This window comes from Orycteropus afer, unplaced genomic scaffold (assembly GCF_000298275.1).
Source record: "Orycteropus afer afer isolate SDZICR_OR568_19922 unplaced genomic scaffold, OryAfe1.0 scaffold00083, whole genome shotgun sequence".
Lineage (NCBI taxonomy): Eukaryota > Metazoa > Chordata > Mammalia > Tubulidentata > Orycteropodidae > Orycteropus > Orycteropus afer.
The window spans coordinates 8,932,927-8,954,828 of NW_006921670.1; the positions used below are offsets into that span (position 1 = coordinate 8,932,927).

General features: G+C 56.3%; 1 protein-coding gene across 1 annotated transcript in view; it reads left to right on the forward strand.

Annotated features, from left to right (window-relative positions):
- MPPED1 (metallophosphoesterase domain containing 1) overlaps positions 1-21,902 on the forward strand; it is an 83,735-nt gene that overhangs the window by 60,933 nt on the left and 900 nt on the right. The window contains exons 4-5 of the mRNA XM_007941734.2: positions 17,557-17,672; positions 19,551-19,664. Of these exons, the coding sequence (XP_007939925.1) occupies positions 17,557-17,672; positions 19,551-19,664 (230 nt within the window). The remainder of the gene's footprint in view (positions 1-17,556; positions 17,673-19,550; positions 19,665-21,902) is intronic.

Here is a 21,902-nt window from a genome sequence, read left to right on the forward strand (position 1 = left end):
GTCCTCTAGGGGCGCTGTGGGTCAGAATGGACTCCAGGGCAGTGGGTGTGGTTTGGGCTTTGCTCCTGTGAAGACTGACAGCCTTGGAGACCCTGCGGGCAGTTCCACTCTGTCCTCTAGGGGCGCTGTGCACCGCATCACCTCAGTGACGATGGGTTTTGGTTTGTGGGGTCCGTGTAGGTGTTTGTGTGGGGGCTGTTAATGTGTACCACCTGGATATGGCTAAGGAGGAGAGGGGACCCCCAGACAGAGGGACGGCATGTGCAGGGTCTGGACACCTCACGTGCACTGTGGGTGCAGAACGTTCCAGACTGGCTGGAGCATGTGCTGTGTGAAGGGATGTGGAGGGGCGAGGCAGGAAGGGGACGCTGAGGCTGGCTGCTGGAGGCCTCGGAGGCCCACGGCTGGGGCACCTGCTCTCTATTCCGTGGGGCACGCCGGGAGTGGGTAGTTCTCTTCTTGTGTGCTCCCATGTTGTTGTCACTGAGTGGGTTCTGACTCACAGTGACCTAACGTATAACAGAACCAAACCGCCCTTGGCCCCGTGCCATCTTCACGACTGTGGTATGTTTGAGTCCATCGCTGTGGTCCTCGTGTCAGCCCGTCCCGGTGAGTCTCGGTCGTCTTCGGTGAGCCTCCGCGTCACCAACCATGATGCCCCTCTCCAGTGACTGTTCTTTCCTGACGACCTGTCCACAGGAGGCGGGTTGAAGTCTCGGACAATAGTCTGTGATCCATGGGGTTCTCATGGGCTAATTTGGGGACTAGATCGCCAGCCCTTTGTTCCTCGTCTTAGCCTGGGAGCCCCGCTGAAACCTGTCTACTACTGGTGACCTGCTGGGATTTGAATTGCCGGTGGTGTTAGCTTCCAGTGTAGGAACGTGCAAGCACCACAGTGTGAGAATCTGACGGGCGGTGGTGGCTTGCTGCAAACTACCCTGGTTTCTTTCGAGCTGCTTCTTGGGCTGGGAGCAGGTAGTGGGACGTCAGACTTGGGCCCATTTGCTGGGTGGGTTTCCCTAATTTGCAACGAACGTGAGCTAGTTCCTTGCTTTTGCTTCCCGGCCACCATGGACGTGGCTCTGAGCAGTTTGGGCAAGCCAAGCTGCCATCCTCCCTGTGAGACCCACATGCCTGCCACCTTGCCTGGGAGTCAGAGCGACAGCTGTGCCTGGACAGTCAGGGGTGCTGGAAAGGCCGTTCAAATATGCGCTCTGCCACGTTTTAGCTGTGTGACTTTGGGCGAGCGACTTAACCTCTCTGATCCTCTGTATAGTGGGAAATGATACCCATCATCAGTTGCGTCTGAGTCAACTCCAACTTACAACGGCTCCTCGTGTGTCAGAGTAGAACTGTGCTCGGTAGGGTCTCAGTGGCTGAGTTTTTGGAAGGCGTCACCAGGTCTACGACCTAGTCCGCCCATCCTGATAAATATCGAATGAACGGATGCTGGGTGGATGGACAGACGGACGCTGGGCTGTGAGCACAGCTAGAATTCAGCTGTGGCCTGGACTTCCCGTGTCTGAGTCTGTGGTTCCTCCCAGATCTAACATCTCCTACTGCCACCACCTGGCCGGACACTTCCCTCCTCTTCCTCCTCCTCGATACTAGTCTCTAGGGCTCAGGCTGACCCTGATCCCTCCTGCCTGCCCCTCCCCATCCTCCACCCCCTCCCCGTCATCCGCCACCCTCCCCATCCCCCACCATCTCCTGCGGCCCCCCCCCCCCCCCCCCCCCCCCCCCCCCCCCCCCCCCCCCCCCCCCCCCCCCCCCCCCCCCCCCCCCCCCCCCCCCCCAGGCTGAAGCCCACACACCCCTCTTCCCTGTCCCCTGGAACCAGTGTCCTCCCTTCCCTTAGCAGAGGCTCCGTCACCCTACTCCCCCCCCCCCCGGTCGGACAAGGAGGGGGTGAGAGTCTCGCTGCCACCCTGCCACGTGCTGAGAAGCCAGCCTGGCCCAGCAGGCCTGTTCCTGAACCTTCCCGAGGGCAGCTCAGAGAGTGGGGTGGGGACACTGCCGAAGACAGAGAAGTCAGCTGTTAGGAAGCCTCTGTGAAAAACAAGCCCCGCACACATACCATATTCCTGTAAGGGTTTGGATGCGTTTTTTGTTCTCATTTAACTGCAACGGCCTTGATTTTAAAAAAAGAGAGAGGGAGGGAGGGAGGGAGGGAGTGAAATTGGCACCCAGCTCGTCCATCTGGTGTAATTACTTCTGGTATTTTGAAAGAAGGATCTAAACTTGCTGAGACGGTTAAACTTTGAGAAGGGGCTGCCGGCAGGCTGGGCGTCTGGGCCTGCTTCTAGCTCGGAGGCGACTGCCCTGGGCAGGAATGGCTCGGGGCTGCCCTGCCGGCCTCCGTGGGAGCCGCCAGGCAGCAGCCAGGGGCTGTGCAGGCAGAGGCAGCCGTAGCCCACGGGCAGGACTGTCCCCTTCCTTGTGGGAGACCAGGGTTTGAGTCCCTGCCGGTGCCCCTCACGCAGTCACCGCCCGTCGGTCAGTTGGAGGCCTGACCAGTCTTCAGGGGAACTTCCAGACAGATGGATTGACAAGGAAGGCCTGAGAGCTACTTCCGAAAGCTGTGGATCACGGCGGTCTGTGCCACAGCCCGTCGTGGTGTCACCCCAAAAATGCCGGGGTCTGGCCTGGAGCGGTGCAACCAGTAGTCCACATCAGAGTTTAAGGAGGAGAGCGGAGGACGGGGACACAGTGACTCCAGAAACACCCACTGTGCCCGGCCCTCACCATCAGGGGTTCTTGGACTAAAGGAGGAAGAGACGCAGGGTGCAGGCAGGATTAGGTAACAATTTTATTTTTTTTAAATTGTGAGTTGGGTGAAAGTTTACAGAGCAAATTCACTTTCCATACAGTCATTCACATACACTTTGTCTCATGACATTGACCACAATTTACCCCAATGCAACAGCTCCCCTCCCACTTCCTCCCGATAGTTACCTCTTCCCTATGTCCATCCCTGCATGCACTCCTGCCCCCTGAGCTGTCTCCCTGTGCATAAGCAGCCATTCTTTCTCCCATGATTGTTCTCTCCAAGGAGTGCATCTACCTAGTGTAAATGTTTACCTCATATGCCTGTCTTTTGTTTGGCTGGAAGCCATAGGAGTGGGTTCAATTCCAGACCTCAAGGGCAGCTGGGGGCCATAGTCTCAGTGGTTCCACCAAGCCCTATCAGACCAGCAAACCTGGTCCCTTTTTTTTTCTTTTTTTTTAAATGATTTTGAGTTTTGTTCTACATTTTTTTCCCATTCTATCCAGGATCTCCTACATAGATCCCCCTCCGAGTGGTTGACAGTGGTAGCTGGGCACCATCTAGTTCTTCTGGTCTCATAGTCATATAGGCTGAGGATTGCATGGTGTACCAGTCGCTTGGACTAACTGTTTCCATAAATCTTTGGTTTTCTTCCTTTTTCTTTGCTCTGGACGAGGAGAGACCCATCGTTGCATCTAGATGGCTGCTTGCAAGCTTTTAAGATCCCAGTCGCTACTCACCAAAGTAGGATGTGGAACAATGTTTTGTGTAGTATGTTATGCCAATTGAGCTTGATGTCCCCTGAGACTATGGTCCCAAGCCCACAGGTTCAACTACTCGGTCCCTCTGGGTAGCTGGCTGTGGCCAAGAAGGGACTACAACCTTGTCCCTTGTCAGCTCTACTATACACCTGGGAATTCTTACAGAACCTACAAATACACTTGTAGAACCATTGTCTGCCAACCCTATACATGGTCTTGGGCACACTTCCCCTGCACAGACATACCTAATAGTTCAGCCTGTCTACCCATCCGTCCACCCATATATCAGTGTTTGCCTTCACTGACAACGCAGCACTGTATGTGCAAAAGGGTTCATCTTTGTTGTCTGTGCCTCCCATACACCTCTCTCTGTCTTCCTCTTCCTCAGTGCCACCACGTTGATCACTCACATTTGGTACACTGCCCTTCCCTTCACCCAAACGATTAGGTAACAGTTTTCTAGCAGTTTGCTAGGGCCATGGGTAATGAAGAAAGGGACGTAATCCTTAAGGGGTGATCCTGAAGAGGCTCCATTGCTGTTTGTCAAAGCCAGGTGGCCGGTCCCAAAGTCTGGCCCAGGAGCCTTGACTAACACAGGTGGCTGTCGTAGATCACAGGGTACAACAGGAACTGATAACTGTAACTTAGAGAGAGAACAAGTTAATTAAAACACCAGGTTGAAGCCAGGTTTTAAAGAAATGGCGTCATAACCAAAAGTATGGAGTTTTATTCTAGTGATGCGAGGTCAGGCCTGACAAAGCCAAATCTTATCCTCAAAATGGAATGGCCCAGGACCAGACAGCATGTTATTCCACCATTGAGCAGGGGATAACATGAGTCGGGGGAGACTCCGGCAGCAGCTAACAGCAGGCAGGCCACAGTCATACATGTGTCGGGCTGGGCCGGTCCTAGCCGAGTGACCACTGCATGTCTGCCTCCCAGACAACAAGGACGGCCCCCTCGTAACGTTGTCTCTACGATTCAAGGTGACCATGTGTCTATTGCCTGGCACGCAGTAGGCATTCAACATGGGGTTGCCCTTCACTTTACCCCCAAAGCTCTCAGCCTACTGTCTGACCGCTCAAGATGGGGAGTGGGAAGATAAAGCCTGTTTATACACAGCCCAGAGCTGCAGGGCAGAGCTGCCTAGGGGAGAGGGCAGGGGGGTGGGCCACCCTCAGAGAGGCTGGGGGCGGGGGGTGTCTAGCATTAACTCCCATCTCATCCCTTAGTGCACAAACCAGGACCATCGGTGGACGGAGGGAAGGCTGAACAGCCCAGGATTTTGTCAGTCTGTGCCCTTGACTACTAGCCAAAAGGCTGACAGTTCAAGTTCCCCCAGAGGCCCCTCGGAAGAAAGGCCTGGTGATCCATGTGTGATAAGCCCGCCTCTGGGAACCCCGTGGAGTGCCGGCCTCTGACCCACGCGAGGGCCCCATGAGTTGGCATTCACTAACTGGTGCCCTCCCTCAAGGAGTTCAGTCCGTTGTATGTGATGGTCATGGTCCTAACTGTCCTCACTGTTGTCCTGGTTCTCAGCAGTTCAGAGAGGGCCAGACTGTTGTCCCATTGTATAGATGGGAGACAGCTTCAGGAAGGGAAGCGGCTGACTTGGGGTCCGGGGTTGTCGAGGAAGTAGGGCTGGTACTGGCTTGCTGGAGGGATGGTGCCCCACTGGGGCTGGAGACTGAAAGGTGCTGGAATGCTCCTTTTTTTAACTTTATAAAAAGCAGAAACCAAGCCCACTGCCATGGAGTCCATTCTGACCCACAGCACCCCTAGAGGACAGAGTGGAACTGCACCACAGGGTCTCCAAGGCTGTCAGTCTTCACAGAAGCAAAGCCCAAACCACACCCACTATGGTATTGATTCCGACTCACAGCGCCCCTAGAGGACAGAGTAGAACTGCCCCACAGGGTTTCCAAAGCTGTCAATCTTCACAGAAGCAAAGTCCAAACCACACCCACTGCCGTGGAGTCGATTCTGACCCACAGCGCCCCTAGAGGACAGAGTAGAAATGCCCCACAGGGTTTCCAAAGCTGCCAATCTTTATGGAAGCAGACTGCCTCATCTTTGTCCCACAGAGCAGCTGGTGGGTGTGAACCTCCGACCTTTTGGTTAGCAGCTGAGTACTTTAACCACTGCACCACCAGGGCTCATCTTTAACTTTGTAAGATGCCGTCTTTTAGAAGAAGAAGAGTTGAGGCTTCTATCATGAACCCTGACCTTCCCTGCTTCTCACATACCTTGCTCCAAAGTCTGGTCCACTCCAGGGGGTGCAGTGCAGGATGGGAGATTCCTGGCTGGTGTGGGATGGCACATGGCTGTCACTGAGACAGCCCGGCCAGTTGCTGACAGGAAACCTCAGGGAGGCGGCTCTGTCCTTTATGGCCCCTGGCCCATGGGCACGCTCCGCCTTCTCCAGGAAGCCCCCAGCCCCTCCCAGTCTGGACTGCCCGCCTCTCCACAGAGCTCCCAGCTCTCAGTCCTTTTAAGAAAATCTTTGCCACCTTTTCTGAAGCATTTGTCTTAGAGTCTCTCTGCAGTGATTCCGAGCTTCTGAGGTGTTGTCGGTTGCGTTCGTGGTGGGCAAGGCTCTCTCTGGGGGAGGGCTGCCCTCTGGGGCAGAGTGGGTCTGCCTGTGTGGGTGCGCCCAGCCAGGGACCACGTGACAGTCCTATCTTGGCTTTGGGCTTCCTGGAGCATGCAGGGGACTGGCTTGAGGACAGTCCCTGGGAGGCTCAGGGAGGGCGGCCAGTGGAGTTCTTCTCTTGTCCTTTCTTTCTCTGAGGCCCTTTGGGGACCAGCCCTATGGAGGGCGTGTCACTGTTCTCTGTCCCTTGAAGCCGCTGTGCTCTGTGGCTTTCTCTCTTGTTCCAAGGCCGTTAAGTGCACGTTCCCTGGGCCTGGGCACCAGCCATCCCCGTGGCCCAAGCTCCAGCCCGCTGACCACTCTGCTTTCTTCCTCCTGGTTCTCGGCACTTGGACCCTACTTGCTCCAGTGCAGTGTGTGTTCTGTTTCACCTACTTGGCAGCCGCTTGTCTGGTTCCTTCAGGCCAGTGGGGCACAGCCTCTCCCGCCCCTGGGATACCCGGGCCGCTGCACTCAGCAAGCCTGTGGGGCCGTCATGATCCTCTGAATCTGCGTGGTGGCCGGTCAAGGCGGGCTGTTTGAGCCCCATGTCACAGAGGGGTAAGGGGAGGTTTGGTGGGTACGCGACGGGCCCAGGATCTCAGCCCTGGAGGAGCAGCTCCGGGTTCCAGCCAGCGCGTCACGGGCCTGCGCCCTGAGCCCAGCCTCCATTACTCTGGCCTGGGCTGTGCTCCCCGCCTTCCCTCAGGCAGCCCCTGTTGGGCTGTGGAACCCAGAAAGGGCTGCTCTGGGTTCCCGTCTCCTTCCCTCCTCCCCTCACAGGCCCCTGTGAAATGAGGGGAGGGACAGGAGCAGTGGCATCCCCCTTTCTTTGGGCCCACATTCCGGCTGGAATCGCCTGTCTGTCCCAGGGTGACTGTGAAGCCACGCCCCCAAGTCTCCTCCCTGGGAGGTGGGGGCCGTCCTGGGTGCAGCATGAGGGGCTGCAGGCCACAGGTCAGGAGGGATCTTGGCAGGTCCCCTTAGAGACCCCCAGATTGTTGCTGGGAGCCCCAAGCACTGTGGTCAGTCGATGAGGTTTGCTCGAGGGTAAGAAATTCCTCACAGGCTTTGGGAGGAGCTGCCCTCCCACACGTGCATGCACACACATGGGTACATGTCTGTGCATACATGAACATATTCTGCACATGCACATACGAACATACGTGCAGACACACATGCACACACTTTCTCACCCTTCCCCATAGGTTAACACACACACACACAGCATGCACACAGATTAACACACACCCACAGGTCAACACACATACACACACATTTTGTCTCACATATATACACACTTTCTTACACACATACCCTTGGTTAACACACACGCATGCATACAAGTTAACACACACCACATGCACAGGTTAACACATACACACATTTTCTCTCACACACACACTTTCACACACAGGTGAACACATGCATATACACATTCTCTCTCACACACATGCACACTTTGTCTCACACATGCCATGGGTTAACACATACACACACACAGGTAACACACACCCACAGGTCATACACATACACACGTTCTCTCACACATATGCACTTGCTTTTATACACATGCATACATGTACTTTCTCTCACATGCAGACACACACATATTTTCTCTCACACGTACACACAGGTTTACCCCCCCCCAGGTTAACACATGCACACACATCTTCTCTCACACGTGTTTTTTCACACACATGCACTTTCTCTCACACACATACACCCAGGTGCACACATACATTTTCTTTCACATACACACACATCCACACACACTTCTGAACATGGACACAGATACTCTCTCGTGTGCACATACACATACATGCACACACATTCACACCCAGCCACATGCATGCACTCTCTTGCACGCACAAATACATACACGCACATGCACACACACACTCACGAGTTCTCGCCATCTCCTCTCCTAATCCCACTTTCACGCATTCAGAGAGAATGGCTCTCACATTGCTGCTTTCTTTGTGGAAGACCCCAGCACACGCTGGTACACGCTTCTACCTGAGATTAATGTTTGAGGCTTGTCATCTGCCATCCAGCCCCACAGTCCCAGCAAAACAAAGATGAACAATTCCAGGCACCGGAGGGTAGGGGATTAATTAGGGATGACAGAGGACCTCACTCCTCACCTCACTCCTTGGTTCCTCTTATGTGGCTACTGACTTGCCTGAGCGGTTGTGTGCAAGGCAGGTTGTGTGATTGACAGCCCTCAGGATGGGTCCACCAGCTCTCTGCGCTGCCCTGCCCCCACAGTGGCAGCCCACAGGGACCCCTGGGGGCAGTGGGGGTGGAGCCGGACCCTGCTGCACTCAGCACCTCCCTTGGCCCACCAGCCCCCCAGGTGGGAGTTCCCTGAGGGCAGGGCCCTGCTCTGGGTCTGGGCCTGGGGCGACAGGAAGATCCGGAGCTGGCAGCTGGGGAAGACCCCAGGAGACCGGTGCACAGCCCAGAGGTGAGGACCCAGCACACAGTCCCGGCTTAGTGCTGCCTCGCTCTGGGCGCCCGGCACCGCCCGCCTCACTTCTCTGAGCCCTAGTTTGTCCTGCTTCACGATGGGGAGCGCCAGCTGCCAGGGATGCTGGAGTGCCCAGGAGGGGCTGGGCCGGTGACGGGCACCACCTCGCCTGAGACACTCTCAGTATTGGTGTCTCCGGGGAGCGAGTGGCCCCGGGGAAGCCTGGCCTGTTTGGGGCAGGGAAGCAGACAGGTTGGGGTTCTGGATGGGGGGCATGGGGAGGACCCGAGTCAGTCCTTTTAAGGTCGGTTCCCTTTTTCCCCCAAAGGGCTTTCGTGGGGACTTGGGGCCGCTGCCCTGGCAGGTGGCCAGGCTCCTGAGCTTGACATCTCCCCGGACCCTCACCTGGGGGCTGGGCCACCGGGGAGGCAGGGAGCAGCCGTCTGGAGGAGTGAGCCTGCCCTGGGGTTGGTGTGCAGCTGGGGTGTGAGTGTCCCATGCCAGCTCCACCTCTGAGTTTCCGTCTGTGAAATGGGTGCATAATCCCAGAGGCTGGCTCACAGGGCTGAGTGATGACGGGAAAGGGCACAGCCCATCCCGGCCCAGGCTGAGAGAGAGACTGTGACTGTTACTGTTAGTGTGGGTCTTGGGGCTCTGGGACTGCGGGGGCTCTGGGGTAGGGCTCCCACTGCAGGGTACACGAGGCAAGGGCTAAGGCTCAGTGCCTGCCCGTAGAACACGTGTTCCTTCACCCCGTCATTCATTCACTCTTTGTTCATTAATTCATGCACATCTTGGGTGAAACCCCCCAGAAGGGATGCATAAGGCAGAGGGATTAAGGGATTCAGCCAACACAGTGTCCTCAGAGCAGGGATGTTGCCTGGGCTTGGGGGATGGTGGTGATCAGGGGAAGCTTCCTGGAAGAGGCAGCCCTTGAGCCAGGCCTAAGGAATCATGGGACAAGGCTGAGATGACGGATTAGGAGGGGCGATTGGGGCCGGTGAGAGTGTGAGCAAGGACTGGGATGGAGGAAAGGCCAGCTGTGTGCAGGAAACAGAAGGGGGTTCTTTGTCACTGACTGTTGGTGGGCTCAGCAGGACCTGTGAGCAAGATGGTCCAAGAGGAGGGCTGGGGCAGAGCCTCAGGCCTTGCCTGCGGGTCTGGGCTCTGGCTGGGGCCACTGGGGAGCTCTCAGGAGTCAGGAGGGAGGTGGGCAGGAGGAAGGGGAGCAGTGGCCTCTCCTCCAGGCAGCAGGCTTGTGGCTACTGAAGGGAAGGTCCTTTTTGGATCACCCACCAGCCTGGGCACAGGAGCCATGAGCCAGGAACCCTAGTCCTGCGCTCCTGCTTCCTGTCTGCACATGCATTGGCCTCTCTGTGCCTCCGTTGCTGTCTCTGACCCAGGAACCCTGGTCCTGCCCTCCTGCTTCCTGTCCGCACAGGCATTGGCCTCTCTGTGCCTCCGTTGCTGTCTCTGACCCAGGAACCCTGGTCCTGCCCTCCTGCTTCCTGTCTGCACAGGCATTGGCCTCTCTGTGCCTCCGTTCCTGTCTCTGACCCAGGCGCTGCCCCGCAGTTCAGTCCTCAGATTGAGCCGTGTGGCCAGCAGGGAAGGTGGGGTTTGCCGAGGAGGGTGGGCCTGTTTCCCCAATTCTAGGATGAGGGTGGGAGCTCAAGTGGTGCAGTGGCTGAGACGTTTAGCTGCTGACCAGAAGGTCAGCGGTTCAAAACCCCCAGCTGTTCTATGGGAGGAAGATGAGGCAATTGGAAGCCCAGTCGGGTCCCTGTGAGTCAGAATTGACTCAAAGGCAGTAGGATTTTTAGGATGAGAGCAAGGAACCAGGGCTGGAGTTTGAGTCCAGGTTGGAGCCCCGACTGTGTCACTTTGTCACTAGGTGAGCCCCTGAACCTCTCTGCACCCCAGTTTCTGCATCTGTGAAATGGGGCAACTGGCTCTTGGGGTGGGAGTGGGGGTGGTGTGGGCGTGATACTGGGGTGAGTGTAAGGGTGGGGCGGGTGTGATTAGGGGGCTGGTGTGATCAGGGGGCTGGTGTGATCATGGGGCTGGTGTGAGGCTGGGGTGGGTGTGATCGGGGGTGGGTGTGATTAGGGGGCTGGTGTGAGGCTGAGGCTGGTGTGATCAGGGCGCTGGTGTGATTCATGGGGCTGGTGTGAGGCTGGGGTGGGTGTGATCATGGGGCTGGTGTGAGGCTGGGTATGAGGGTGGCCTGCGGTGGTTTGTGGAGAACGTTTGCAGCTGGGCCCGCAGGGTCAGCAGATTCCTGGTGTCCCACCCCAGAGAGACCTTCCCAGGCCTGCCCTCTGCTTATTTGGTGCACCACTGGGCTCAGTTCTACGTGGTGGCACCCCCAGGCCTCCCAATGTCCCCAGGGGTGGCCATGCCCCAGGCTAATTAAAAGAGCCCTGAGGACACCCTCCTGCGTAGGGCCCACCCTTACCCACCTTGCCTGGGAGGCAGGCACCATGGGGACAGTGGTCTCTGCTTTGGCCATTTTCATAGACCAGGACCCTGCTCTGTCTGCAGTTTGGGGGCCTAGGATTCACGCTTCAGGGGAAAATCGACTTAATGATTGGCCTAAGGAGGTCCTTTACATCAGTTAAGGGGGCTTAATTAGGCGGGATCGGAAGGTTACCATAAGCACACAAGAAAGCTGTTAAGGGGTTAACCTCTGAGCGATGACACTGTACTCAGCGCTCTGTTAAAGTTTGAATTAATTTCTCCCATGGGTTTGTTCACATTCTAATTTTCAACTAAATGAGACATCTGTTTCAGAAAAGGAAAATTTGCTCTGTTGTCATGGCAACTATCATTCTGTAAGAAAATTATTCCAATGGTTACTTTAGAGCAGAAAGACAGAAACTCAGGACATCAAGCCGCCCCCCCAAGCTGAGCCGGGGTCTGAGTCGTCGCCCGCCCCGGGGCCTCCGATGGGCCCTGGACAGCGGGGCGGACAGTAGGGCCGGCCCCCGGGATGGCGAGGGCGGGCCCAGCCGCTGGGGAGCTTTGGAAACGGCTTCCAACCTCAGCGCAGGGTGTGGACAGTGAGGGAGGCGGTGGGTGGGCGCCCTCACAGCAGGTCCCCTGAAGCCTGTCCTGGCCGCCTCGGTGGCAGTCCCCTCCCTACAGGGAGCAGGGACGCTGGTGGCAGGGTTTGTACCCATTTCCCAGGTCTTGCTGGGTGCGAAGGGGCTCCAGCATTTGTTAGCAGAGACGCAGGCAGGGGGCTCGGGGAGGCCCGCAGCTTTCCCTACGCTCCTCTTTCTGCAGCAGAAACGTGGAGCGTTGAACAGGAGGGGTCGGAGGTATCCAGGCCCCACCCCCGTGGGCTGGTCCCTTGTCCGGAGGCCACCCTGAAAAGCCCGTCTGTCCTCGCTGCTCCCAACCCCCTGTCCACTCCTGCTGTGCTTCTGAGACCCAGCACCCCCCACCGCCAGGAGCCTCCCCCGGAAATGCCTCCCCTGGGTGTTTCTGTCTGGTTCCAGTCTCCCCACCCCCTGCATCCCGTGGAACTAGAGGTGGTTTCTGCCCTGAGGATGCCTGCTGTTCGGAAGGCGTTTTGGTGGTGGAAGATAATTCAGATTCAGGGAGCCGTGGTGGTGCAGGGGTTGAGTGCTCGGCTGCCGAGCATGAGGGGGCGGCCCCCAGCTGCCACGGGAGAAAGACCAGGTGATGTTACAGCCTAGGATTGCAGCCTGGAAACCCATCGGGCGGTTCCGCGTTGTCACACAGCTGCAGTGTGAGTCAGACTCCACTGAGCGGTGTCTAATGGCACCAGTGCAGTTTGCGCCTCCGAAGCCGCCTCCCGCGCCTCTCCCTCCCACCCCCTGAACAGTGGGGGTGCAGTGAGCAGGAGGGACCCTCCCAGCCGCGGAGGGGAAGGTGGGGAGCACAGGCATCCTCATCCCATTTCACGGGTGCAGAAACCAAGGCTGGGCAAGGTGGAGTGCCCAGCCCAGGGGCAGGTCTCCGGTGCCCTCTCCATCCATAGAGGGCACAGAGAGCGCCCCCTGCTGGTGTGAGCCAGCAGTCCCAAGCGACAGCACTCACTCTCCTGTACCTCGGGAGTGTTCCGATGGCTCCAGAGACGGTGGGGTGAGGATGGGGGGACGGGGAGGAAAAGGTGGTGGAGGGGGCAGCTGCCTGAGACCTGGTTCTTGACCAGCTCTGCCAGGGACCTGCTGTGTGACCAGGGCAAGTGGAGCAACCTCTCTGGGCATCACTGGGGGTGGGGTGGGTTCAGATGATGTGTTTCTATGGCAGAGTCACAGCCCCAGTTGAAGCTCCTAAGTGCTGGGTAAGGGAAGGTGGCCCCGGCACAGGTGGAGGCTGCAGGGGTTGGCGGGGTCTCTGACATGTTTCTGAGTGTCTCTGTCAAAAGCCAGCTTGTGCGTGGCTTTACAGGAACTGACGAACTCCTCTCTGCATACTTGTGAGTCCCCCTCACCCTCCCTTGTCAATATGTGATTACGCATTTGGAAGATGGAGTTCTTCTCCCGTCTGCCGGCTGGCTGAGGGCTGCAGGGCCAGCCGTGGGCTCTGCGTCGGGAGCAACTTCTCAGCTGTGGCACCTTTTCCTGCAGCGCCCCCCCCACCCCAGTGCAGCTCATCCCCAAATGGACAGCTTGGCTGGGGGGCTTGGGAAAGTAGAGCTTCGAGTGCAACGGTATATTGGCTTTGGGGCAGCTCTCAGTGAGCCAGGCCAGGGGCTACTACACTTTTCTGACAGGGGACCTTGCTGGTAAAAACATGTTACGTTGTGACTTGGTACACACCTCTAGTTCCGTGTGAATGCGTTAACTGAAGCAGCCATTTCCTACTGTGATGGACTTTGATGCTCTATGTTCTCTGTCCTTGTTTTTAATGCCATGGTGACTCAGTGTGTTGCAGTTTGGAAAACCCTGCTCTAGGCCAAAGTTCTTCATCCATATTCAGTGGGTGGGCTTCAGGAGGGGTCTATGGTAAGGAGGATGATGGTGGTGATGGTGGTTGCAAAGATGATGCTGGCTGTGGTGATGGTGGTAGTGATGGTGGTGGTGATGCTGGCCGTGGTGATGGTGATGGTAGTTTGGTGGTGGTGATGGTGGTGATGGTGGCCGTGGTGATGGTGATGGTAGTTTGGTGGTGGTGATGGTGGTGGTGGTGGTGATGGTGGTGGTGGTGGCTGTGGTGATGGTGATGGTAGTTTGGTGGTGGTGATGGTGGTGATGGTGGTGATGGTGGCCGTGGTGATGGTGATGATGATGATGATGGTGGTGAGGATTGTGGGGTCGTGGTTATAGTCCTGATGATGGCAGTTGCAATTTATTGAGTACTTAAGACATGATTTTAAGTAATTTACATGGATTAATTGATTAATTGATTAAATTTTCTCAAGAGCCCTATTGAGATAGCTAGTATTATTATCCTCATTTTACAAAAGAGAGAACTGAGAGTCACTTGCCCCAGGTCACACAGGTAGTAAAACATAGAGGCATCTCAACTCAGGTCTAACCCCAAGATTCCCTTGAAATTGAGTGTAAAATCGTGTGTGTGTGTGTGTTGGATTTCTTGGTAGAGAGAAATCTCCCTTTCGGAGACTCTCAAGGTCTGTGTGAGGGTGTCTGAGGTAGGACATGCCCTGGGTGCCCTACTCCCTAGGCTGCCCACCCAGTAGCCATGCTCCAACCTTGGTCACCTGGCTGCCAGGTCTCCTCACTTCCTGAGGGTTGCTGCGGACGGGAACCCTCAGGAAAGTCCACACCTGGGGAGGTAGGCAGACCCTCTGTCTGCAGCCCTGACCACCTGTTTCTCCTCTGACAGACCCAGAAAGAAGAACCCCAGGTCCACTGCCAGGGACTGAGGGTCCGGTCCCCTTCCTCAGGCCCCTGTAAAAGTGGTTCTCCCGGAGCCCACTCACGGGGCCCCTTCCCAAGCTCAAGGTGGTTGCTACACCCAGCTTCCTTGAGGCCAAGAGCTGAGGCTGCTGGGGGCTGGGGTGATGGTGGCTACAAGGTTCTGCCTGCTGTGTTAAGTCCTCCTGGGGAGGTATCTGGGGCGTTCCTTCGGAATGCGAGCATTGGTTTCAGCTTTCAGGTTTTGGCCGCCCTCCCAGGGCAACAGAAAGAGTCCTGTGTGCCATCTTGGTGGGCACAATTCATTCATCCATTCTCACCCTCTGACATTCTTTAAACAAACACTAGTTTGCTCCCTGCTGCTGAGCATTCAGGGGAGAGAGCCAGGCTTGGAGCAGGGCTCTGGGGGTAAACATGGAGCTGGGGGAGGGGTGGGCAGGAGGAGCACGCTGGACAGGGGTCACAGCGTGGGCCGGGCTGGCAGTGGACAGGACCCGGCATGTGTCTCAAGCACTGAGAGCGCCTTTGAGCCCAGGGGCCACTGTGGTACCCACTGCCCTCCTTCATGAGTTCATGTCCCAAAGGTTCTGATGAGACAGGAGATGGCAGCACAGGGTTGAAAGACGGGGGCGAGGTTGGAGTTCGAATGGGACTTGTCACGACTGCTCACTGTGTGACCTTAGCCTCCCCTTCCTTGTCCAGAACCTGGGAGGGCGAGACTAAGTCATGGTTTTCAGTGGTATTCCATGGAACCCTCCAGGTGTCTAAGATGCATTGACCTGCTACCACAGGGAAGAACCATTGGGTCAAGAACCAGGGACTCAGCACTCCGTGGACATGAGCCATGGGAGGGATTTAAGTAGCATCTTGGTGCGTGTGAGAGAGGCTGTGAGGGTGAACTCCTGCAGTGTGTACTGGCTGGTGAGTGTGGCGATGTGGCCAGCCTGGGAGTTAGCAGACCTGCGCTCCAGTCCCTACTCCTCTTCACCTCTCTGAGCCTCAGGTCCTCCGCCTGTAGAATGGGAATAATCATAGTCCCTAAGTCACAGGGTTCTTGTAACATTTTTTAGGAGTGCAGAAAATGGTGGTCACATTTTCATTTTCTGACTCTGCTCTTCAGTTTTGTCATCTGTAAAACAGAGACTATTTCTGGCCAACTGTGCTACAGGGCAAAGGCCCTTGGAGTGGTAGATGGGGAGGTGATGGTGGTGGTGGTGATAATTGTGAGTGTGGTAATGACAATGTTGGTCATGGTGGTGATGGTGATAGTGGTCGTGGTGAAGGTTTTAATGATGATGTGATGATAGTGGTGATGGGGATGGTGGTGGTGATGGTGGTGGTGATGGCGATGGTGGTAGGAGTGAAGATGGTGGTGGTGGTGATGGTGGTGGTGGTAATTGTGATGGTGGGAATGGTAATGGTTGGTAATTGAGATGGTGATGGTGGTGAAGGTTTTAGTAATATGGTGATGGTGGTGGTGATAGTGGTGGTGGTGATGGCCATGATGATGATGGTGGTAATGAAAATGGTGCTGGTGGTGGTGATGATAATTGTGATGGTGGGAATGATGATGGTGATGGAGATGGTGATGCTAGTGATGATGATGGTGGGAATGAAGATGGTGGTGGTGGTGGTGGTGGTGGTGATAGTGATAGTGGTGGGTGATGGTGGTGGTGGTGGTGGTAATTGTGATGGTGGGAATGATAATGGTTGGTAATTGTGATGGTGATGGTGGTGAAGGTTTTAATAATATTGTGGTGATGGTGGTGATGGTGGTAATGAATATGATGGTGGTGGTGACAATTGTGATGGTGATGACAGCATTGGTCATGGTGGTGATGGTCATGGTGATCGTGGTGAAGGTTTTAATGATGATGTGCTGATAGTGGTGATGGCAATGGTGGTGGTAATGAAGATGGTGGTGGTGGTGGTGAAGGTTTTAATAATGATATGGTGGTGATGGTGGTGATGGTCATGGTGGTGACAGTTGTGATGGTGCTGGTGGTGAAGATTTTAATGATGTGATGGTGGTGATGGTCATGGTGGTGACAATTGTGGTGGTGGTGACTTTGTAAACGCTAAATGGCTGTGCTTATATGGCATCTTTTAATGACTTAAGTCTAAGGGGTGATTCTGTTACTTCAGTCAGGATGCTTTCTGTTACAAATGACAGAAAATCTGATTCAAATGGTGTTATAATGGGACTTGTTGGGCCATATAAATAAGTGCAGTGGTATGGTGAGTGTCAGATGTGCTTTGATCCAGCTGGCTCTCCTTGGGGCAGCTCAGTGCCTGCTACCAGTGCCCAAGGCTAGAAGCTCACTGTTTCCCACACAAGTGACAGCACCCTCTGTTCTCATCAGTGATGGAAAGGCCTAGGATCCCCTCCAATTGGAGGAATCTAGGGAACGTGTTTGCCATTGAACCAGTCAGGGGAGTGACTTGCATTGATTGGTCTAGGTCTGCCTTGGGTAACAGGATGGGATCATGCTGATTGGCCTCGGTCCATCCAGCCACACACTTGGAGCTGGGGTGGGCTCAGCCTGGAACCCCGGCAGGGCGCTCGGGGGGATCGGGGACTGAACGTCCTCGACCTGGAATCCACTCTCTCCTGGCAGAGGCTCCCTGTCCCAGGGGTGGGAGGGAGGATGGAGGAGGGTTTCCTTGTGTGTGCTGGGGGGGAGTTGGGGTTGAGATGCTCTTGTCGGGGGAGAGAGGGGAACAGAGAGTGTTCTCCTATGTTTCCTAAGAAAAGCGTGGAGCAAGAAGGGTTGTTGGCAGAAGCTGAGATATTTTTCACTTTCATTTGTTATTCCATTGATAGTATTTATTCTATCAGTAATACTCACTCATGGAAGAGTATGAACTACAAGTAAGTGAGAGGAAGTGGGGGCGAGTCACCCATGACCCCACAGCCACTAGCTTGTAAGTGTTCTGGGCGGAACCTGGGTGTATCTCCACCTTGGTGTGGTCTTGGGTCCAAGCTGGTGCCTGCTGGCCCTGTGCCTGCTCTCCTTCCTCGCCAGCACCCTGGGCTCTCTGACCACTGACCGTCTCTTCTTTGCCCGTAGGCAGCCCTGGTTTTATGGCTGGGGCTTTAACCTCCCACGAGGCCAAGCCCTCCTGGAGAAATGGAACCTCATTCCTGAAGGTGTAGACATCCTAATAACCCACGGACCACCACTGGGTAAGGCAGCCTGTGGGAGCAGGACACAGGCATGCATGTGTTTGTGTGTGTGCATGTGAATGTATGTGTGCGTGTGCATATGTGCATGTGTGTTGGACGGGGTGGGGCGCCTACTGGGCCTGTGAACCGAGATCGGCCTGGCCTGTCGAGAGAAGCCTGGGTGGGCTCTGTTCTGACATCAACATGGTGGGGCACTGTGTCACCCCACTGTCACCCCATTTGCTGAGCACCCGCTGTGTGCCGGCTTGATACGTTACCTCACTGGCTCTTTGCAGTGATGCAGGGCAGTCAGAATTGTCTACCCATTTCACACGCGGCAGGTGAGCTCAGGGAAGCGAGAGGCAGTGCCGGGCCCTTCCCTCTCCAGGCCTGAGTCCACGCAAGGGGTGCAGAGGCATGGGGGGCGTCTGGTGTGCTGAGTTCCACCAGGCTCCCTCTCGCAGGGCTCCATGTGGCATCCATCATGCAGCCCAAGCCCTGGGTGAGGGGTCCTGCTCCCTCACCCCACCATCCTGGCTGCCCCCCGGCTGGGGGCCCACCTGCCACCCTCCCTCCTCCCTGTCCACTGGTGTGAGCCCTGCCAGGTCACCTGGTCTTCCATTCCTTCTCCCCTCTCCTTTATTTATTCCTGCCTCCCTCTCTCCCTCCGTCCTTCCCTCCATCTGTCCTTCCTTTCATCCATCCAGCCATCCATTCATAGCATCTTTTCCGTTTCTGCTCTGTGGACGCCCCATCACGGCCACTTTGTACTATATGGCACACAGGTTCCATGCACCCAGCGTCCACTTGGTGGTGTTTCTATTTCATCTCCACCTCTAAACACCCAGGCCAAGGGGCTGCAGACCCTGCCCACCACTGCCCTGGGACTGGAGAAGGGGCGGAGCCTTAGGCAGGGTGGGAGCCCAGTGCCCGGCCAGCACCCCTCCCTGTTGAACAAACGGATCATCTCATGATAGAGGGGAGAAACTGAGGCACAGAGAGGTTAAGTGACTTGTCCAGGGTCACACAGCCAGTAAGTCACAGAGCTTAAACCCTCCATGCCTACTCCCCTCCCCTCCTCCCTTCTCTCCCCTGCCCTCTCATCTTTGTTCCTCTTTAACTGTGTGGATCGCAACCCCCCTTCTCTGGGCTAAAGTTTCCCCTTTCCCTTCCTGGCAGTCAGAGAGACGGGCTTTGCCCACCCAGACAGAAGGGGGCTGTGATGGACTCGGCGCTTGGAGCAGTCCACTCTTAGTGTAGCGGTGTGAGGGTGGTAGGGGCCACCCTGTGGGGCGGCTCTGCGAGGCTGGCGGTGTGAGCAGACAGATACAGCCCCGAGAGCTGTGTGCTGCAAGGACGGGACACCATTTCCCCATCTTTAAAGGGATGTGAGTGTAGAAAGTTCCCCACAAGGAACCCCATTCCTCTCTGCTCCGGGGTTGACGGAGTGTCCTGGGCTCTGCTCCCCTGCCAGCCGCTACCATGCCCTTGGTTGGGCCAGGTCCTCCTTCTCGCCTCAGTCGGCTTGTCTCTGCCGCTCCCTGGTGGAGGCCACCTTCAAGGCCCTTGGAGCATGACTGGTCTGGGAGGGGGCGGTGCTAAGAGATGCTGACCACGCCTGCGCCGTGTGCGCACTGTGCGCCGGGCCCTACAGCGACCTCAGGTGGCGGTCACTGCACCCTGCAGAGGACAAAGGTGAGGCCTGGGGCGGGAGACCCCCTGCTGGTACCAGGCGGAGCCAGTGTGCCATCCCTGAAGGCCGATGCAGGGCAGGGTGGTGGAGAGCCGGCTCGAGGTGGGCCTGCCGTGTCTCTCCGCAGCTGCCAAAGCTACCGCCTGGGCTGTGGGGGCTGGGCCCTCTCGGACCCGGTGCCGCTTCATGCTGTGTCCCCCGCGCAGGCTTCCTGGACTGGGTCCCCAAGAAGATGCAGCGGGTGGGCTGCGTGGAGCTGCTCAACACGGTGCAGAGACGCGTCCAGCCGCGGCTGCACGTCTTCGGCCACATCCACGAAGGTCAGCTGGGGGCGGGGCTTGCACCTGGTACCCAGGGCTCCCTGCAAGCAGCTCAGCCCTCCCAGGTTCCAGGCCGGAAGGGAGGTAGCACGTAGCTGATGTTCACCTTATGAGGTTTAATGGGAGGACGTTGACTGCAAACTCTGGTGAATTCGGGGGAGTCGCTTTTGCTGCCTCTGGGCTCCGGAGCTGGCTGGGCTCCGGTCCTGGAAGTCTTTGGGGGTTGGCCAGGGCCTCCCTGAAGGAGGAGACACCTGAGCCATGGTGTGGAGGGTACTGGACTTGGTCATTGTACCGTGATCTCCCCGAGAGTGTGGCTTTGGCTTGTGGTGTACAACCCCCCAGGACTGGCACACAGCAGGTGCCCAGTCAATGTGGAAGGGCTGGTTGCCTACCTGAGGGGCTCCGCCCACTGCTGTCAGTCAATTCCAACTCACAGTGATGCTGTAGGACCTATGAGCAGAATTGCCCCCTACAGTTGTCAAGTCTTTACGGAACATACTGCCTCACGTGTCTCCCCTGGAGTGGTCAGTGGGTTTGAACTACCGACCCTTTGCTTAGCAGCCCAGTGCCTTAACCACTGTACCACCAGAGCTCCCTGAGGGGCTTTAGTGAGGTGGGTAGCGCTTCCCCACTGCCCACTGCACACAGAGACGTGGAGTTCTGGCTTCTGCCCCGAAGGCGGGAGCCACTTGCCCTGACACATCATTGTGGGGTGGGTGACCCCTGCACATTGCAGGGCAGTGGGCAGGGCAGCCATGCGGTGACAGACGTGGTTGCTCCAATCCTGACAGTTCACTCCCACACCCGGGCCTGTCACTGACATGGGCTCCCGTCATTAACCCTTCAGCACCCTCAGCCATCCCCTATCTGGACTGGTTTGGCCCCTGTTTGGAACAGACACTCCTTTCACTCCTTTCCAACCCTGAGTTTGTCTGTCCAGGGTTTCCTCGTCTGTCTGTCCCATCCCACTCTGCTGGGAAGCACCTGTATTCCTGTGGGACACAGTTGGACACGGTCTCCTCCAAAGGCCTCTCCCAGCTTCCTGAGCCCTCCCTACAGGGGCCCCAGGGCTCCTGAGCCTCCATACAGGCCCAATGCAGCCTTTCCCCTGGGGACCCTTCAAGGCGTGGTCGTGACAGCTGGAGGAGTTCACAAACCATTTCCTGTGGCCCTACTGTGGGTGTGCAGGGCCATCAGCTCCAAGGTGGCACGTGACCCAAACTCCAACCCTCATGTTCGCACAGGCAGAGATTCAGATGCCAAAGAACGAGTCACCATACAGGGCAGGGGCAGGTACCTGCAGAGCTGAAGGGTGGGGAGGAGGCAGGTACACAAGGTGGGAAGAGGGACTGGTGGGGACAGAGATAAGAGGACAGAGTACCTGACAGTGAGGAGACTGATGTGATTATAATGATCAAGATGACTGTGATGGTGAAAATGACAAGGATCGTGGTGATTATAGTGATGATGATGATGGTGGTGATGGTGATAGTGTTGGTGATGATTGTGATGATGGTGGTGATGATGGTGGTGGTGGTGGTGATGAAGAGGGTGTGATAATGGTGGTGATGGTGATGGTGATTGTTGTGATGGTGATGATGGTTATGATGATAGTGTGATGATGATGGTGATGATGAGGGTGTGACGATGATAGTGATGCTGGTGACAGTTGTGGTTGTGATGATGGTGATGATGGTGGTGGTGATGGTGGTGGTGATGGTGATAGTTATGGTGATGGTGGTAGTGATGATGATAGTGATGGTGGTGATGATGGTGATGATGGGGTGATGGTGATGGTGGTGATGATGGGGTGATGGTGGTGATGGGTGATGATGGTGGTGATGATGGTGGTGATGGGGTGATGGTGATGATGGTGGTGATGATGGTGGTGATGGGGTGATGGTGGTGATGGTGATGGTGAGGTAATGGTGATGATGGTGGTGATGATGGTGGTGATGGGGTGATGATGGTGGTGATGGTGGTGATGGGGTGATGGTGATGGTGATGGTGATGATAGCAGTGGTGGTGGTGATGGTGGTGATGGTGATGGTGATGGTTGTAATGATGGTGGTGATGGGGTGATGGTGGTGATGGTGATGATGGGTGATGATGGGGGTGATGGGGTGATGGGGTGATGGTGATGATGGTGGTGATGGGGTGATGGTGGTGATGGTGGTGATGGTGGTGATGGTGATGGTGATGGTTGTAATGATGGTGGTGATGGGGTGATGGTGG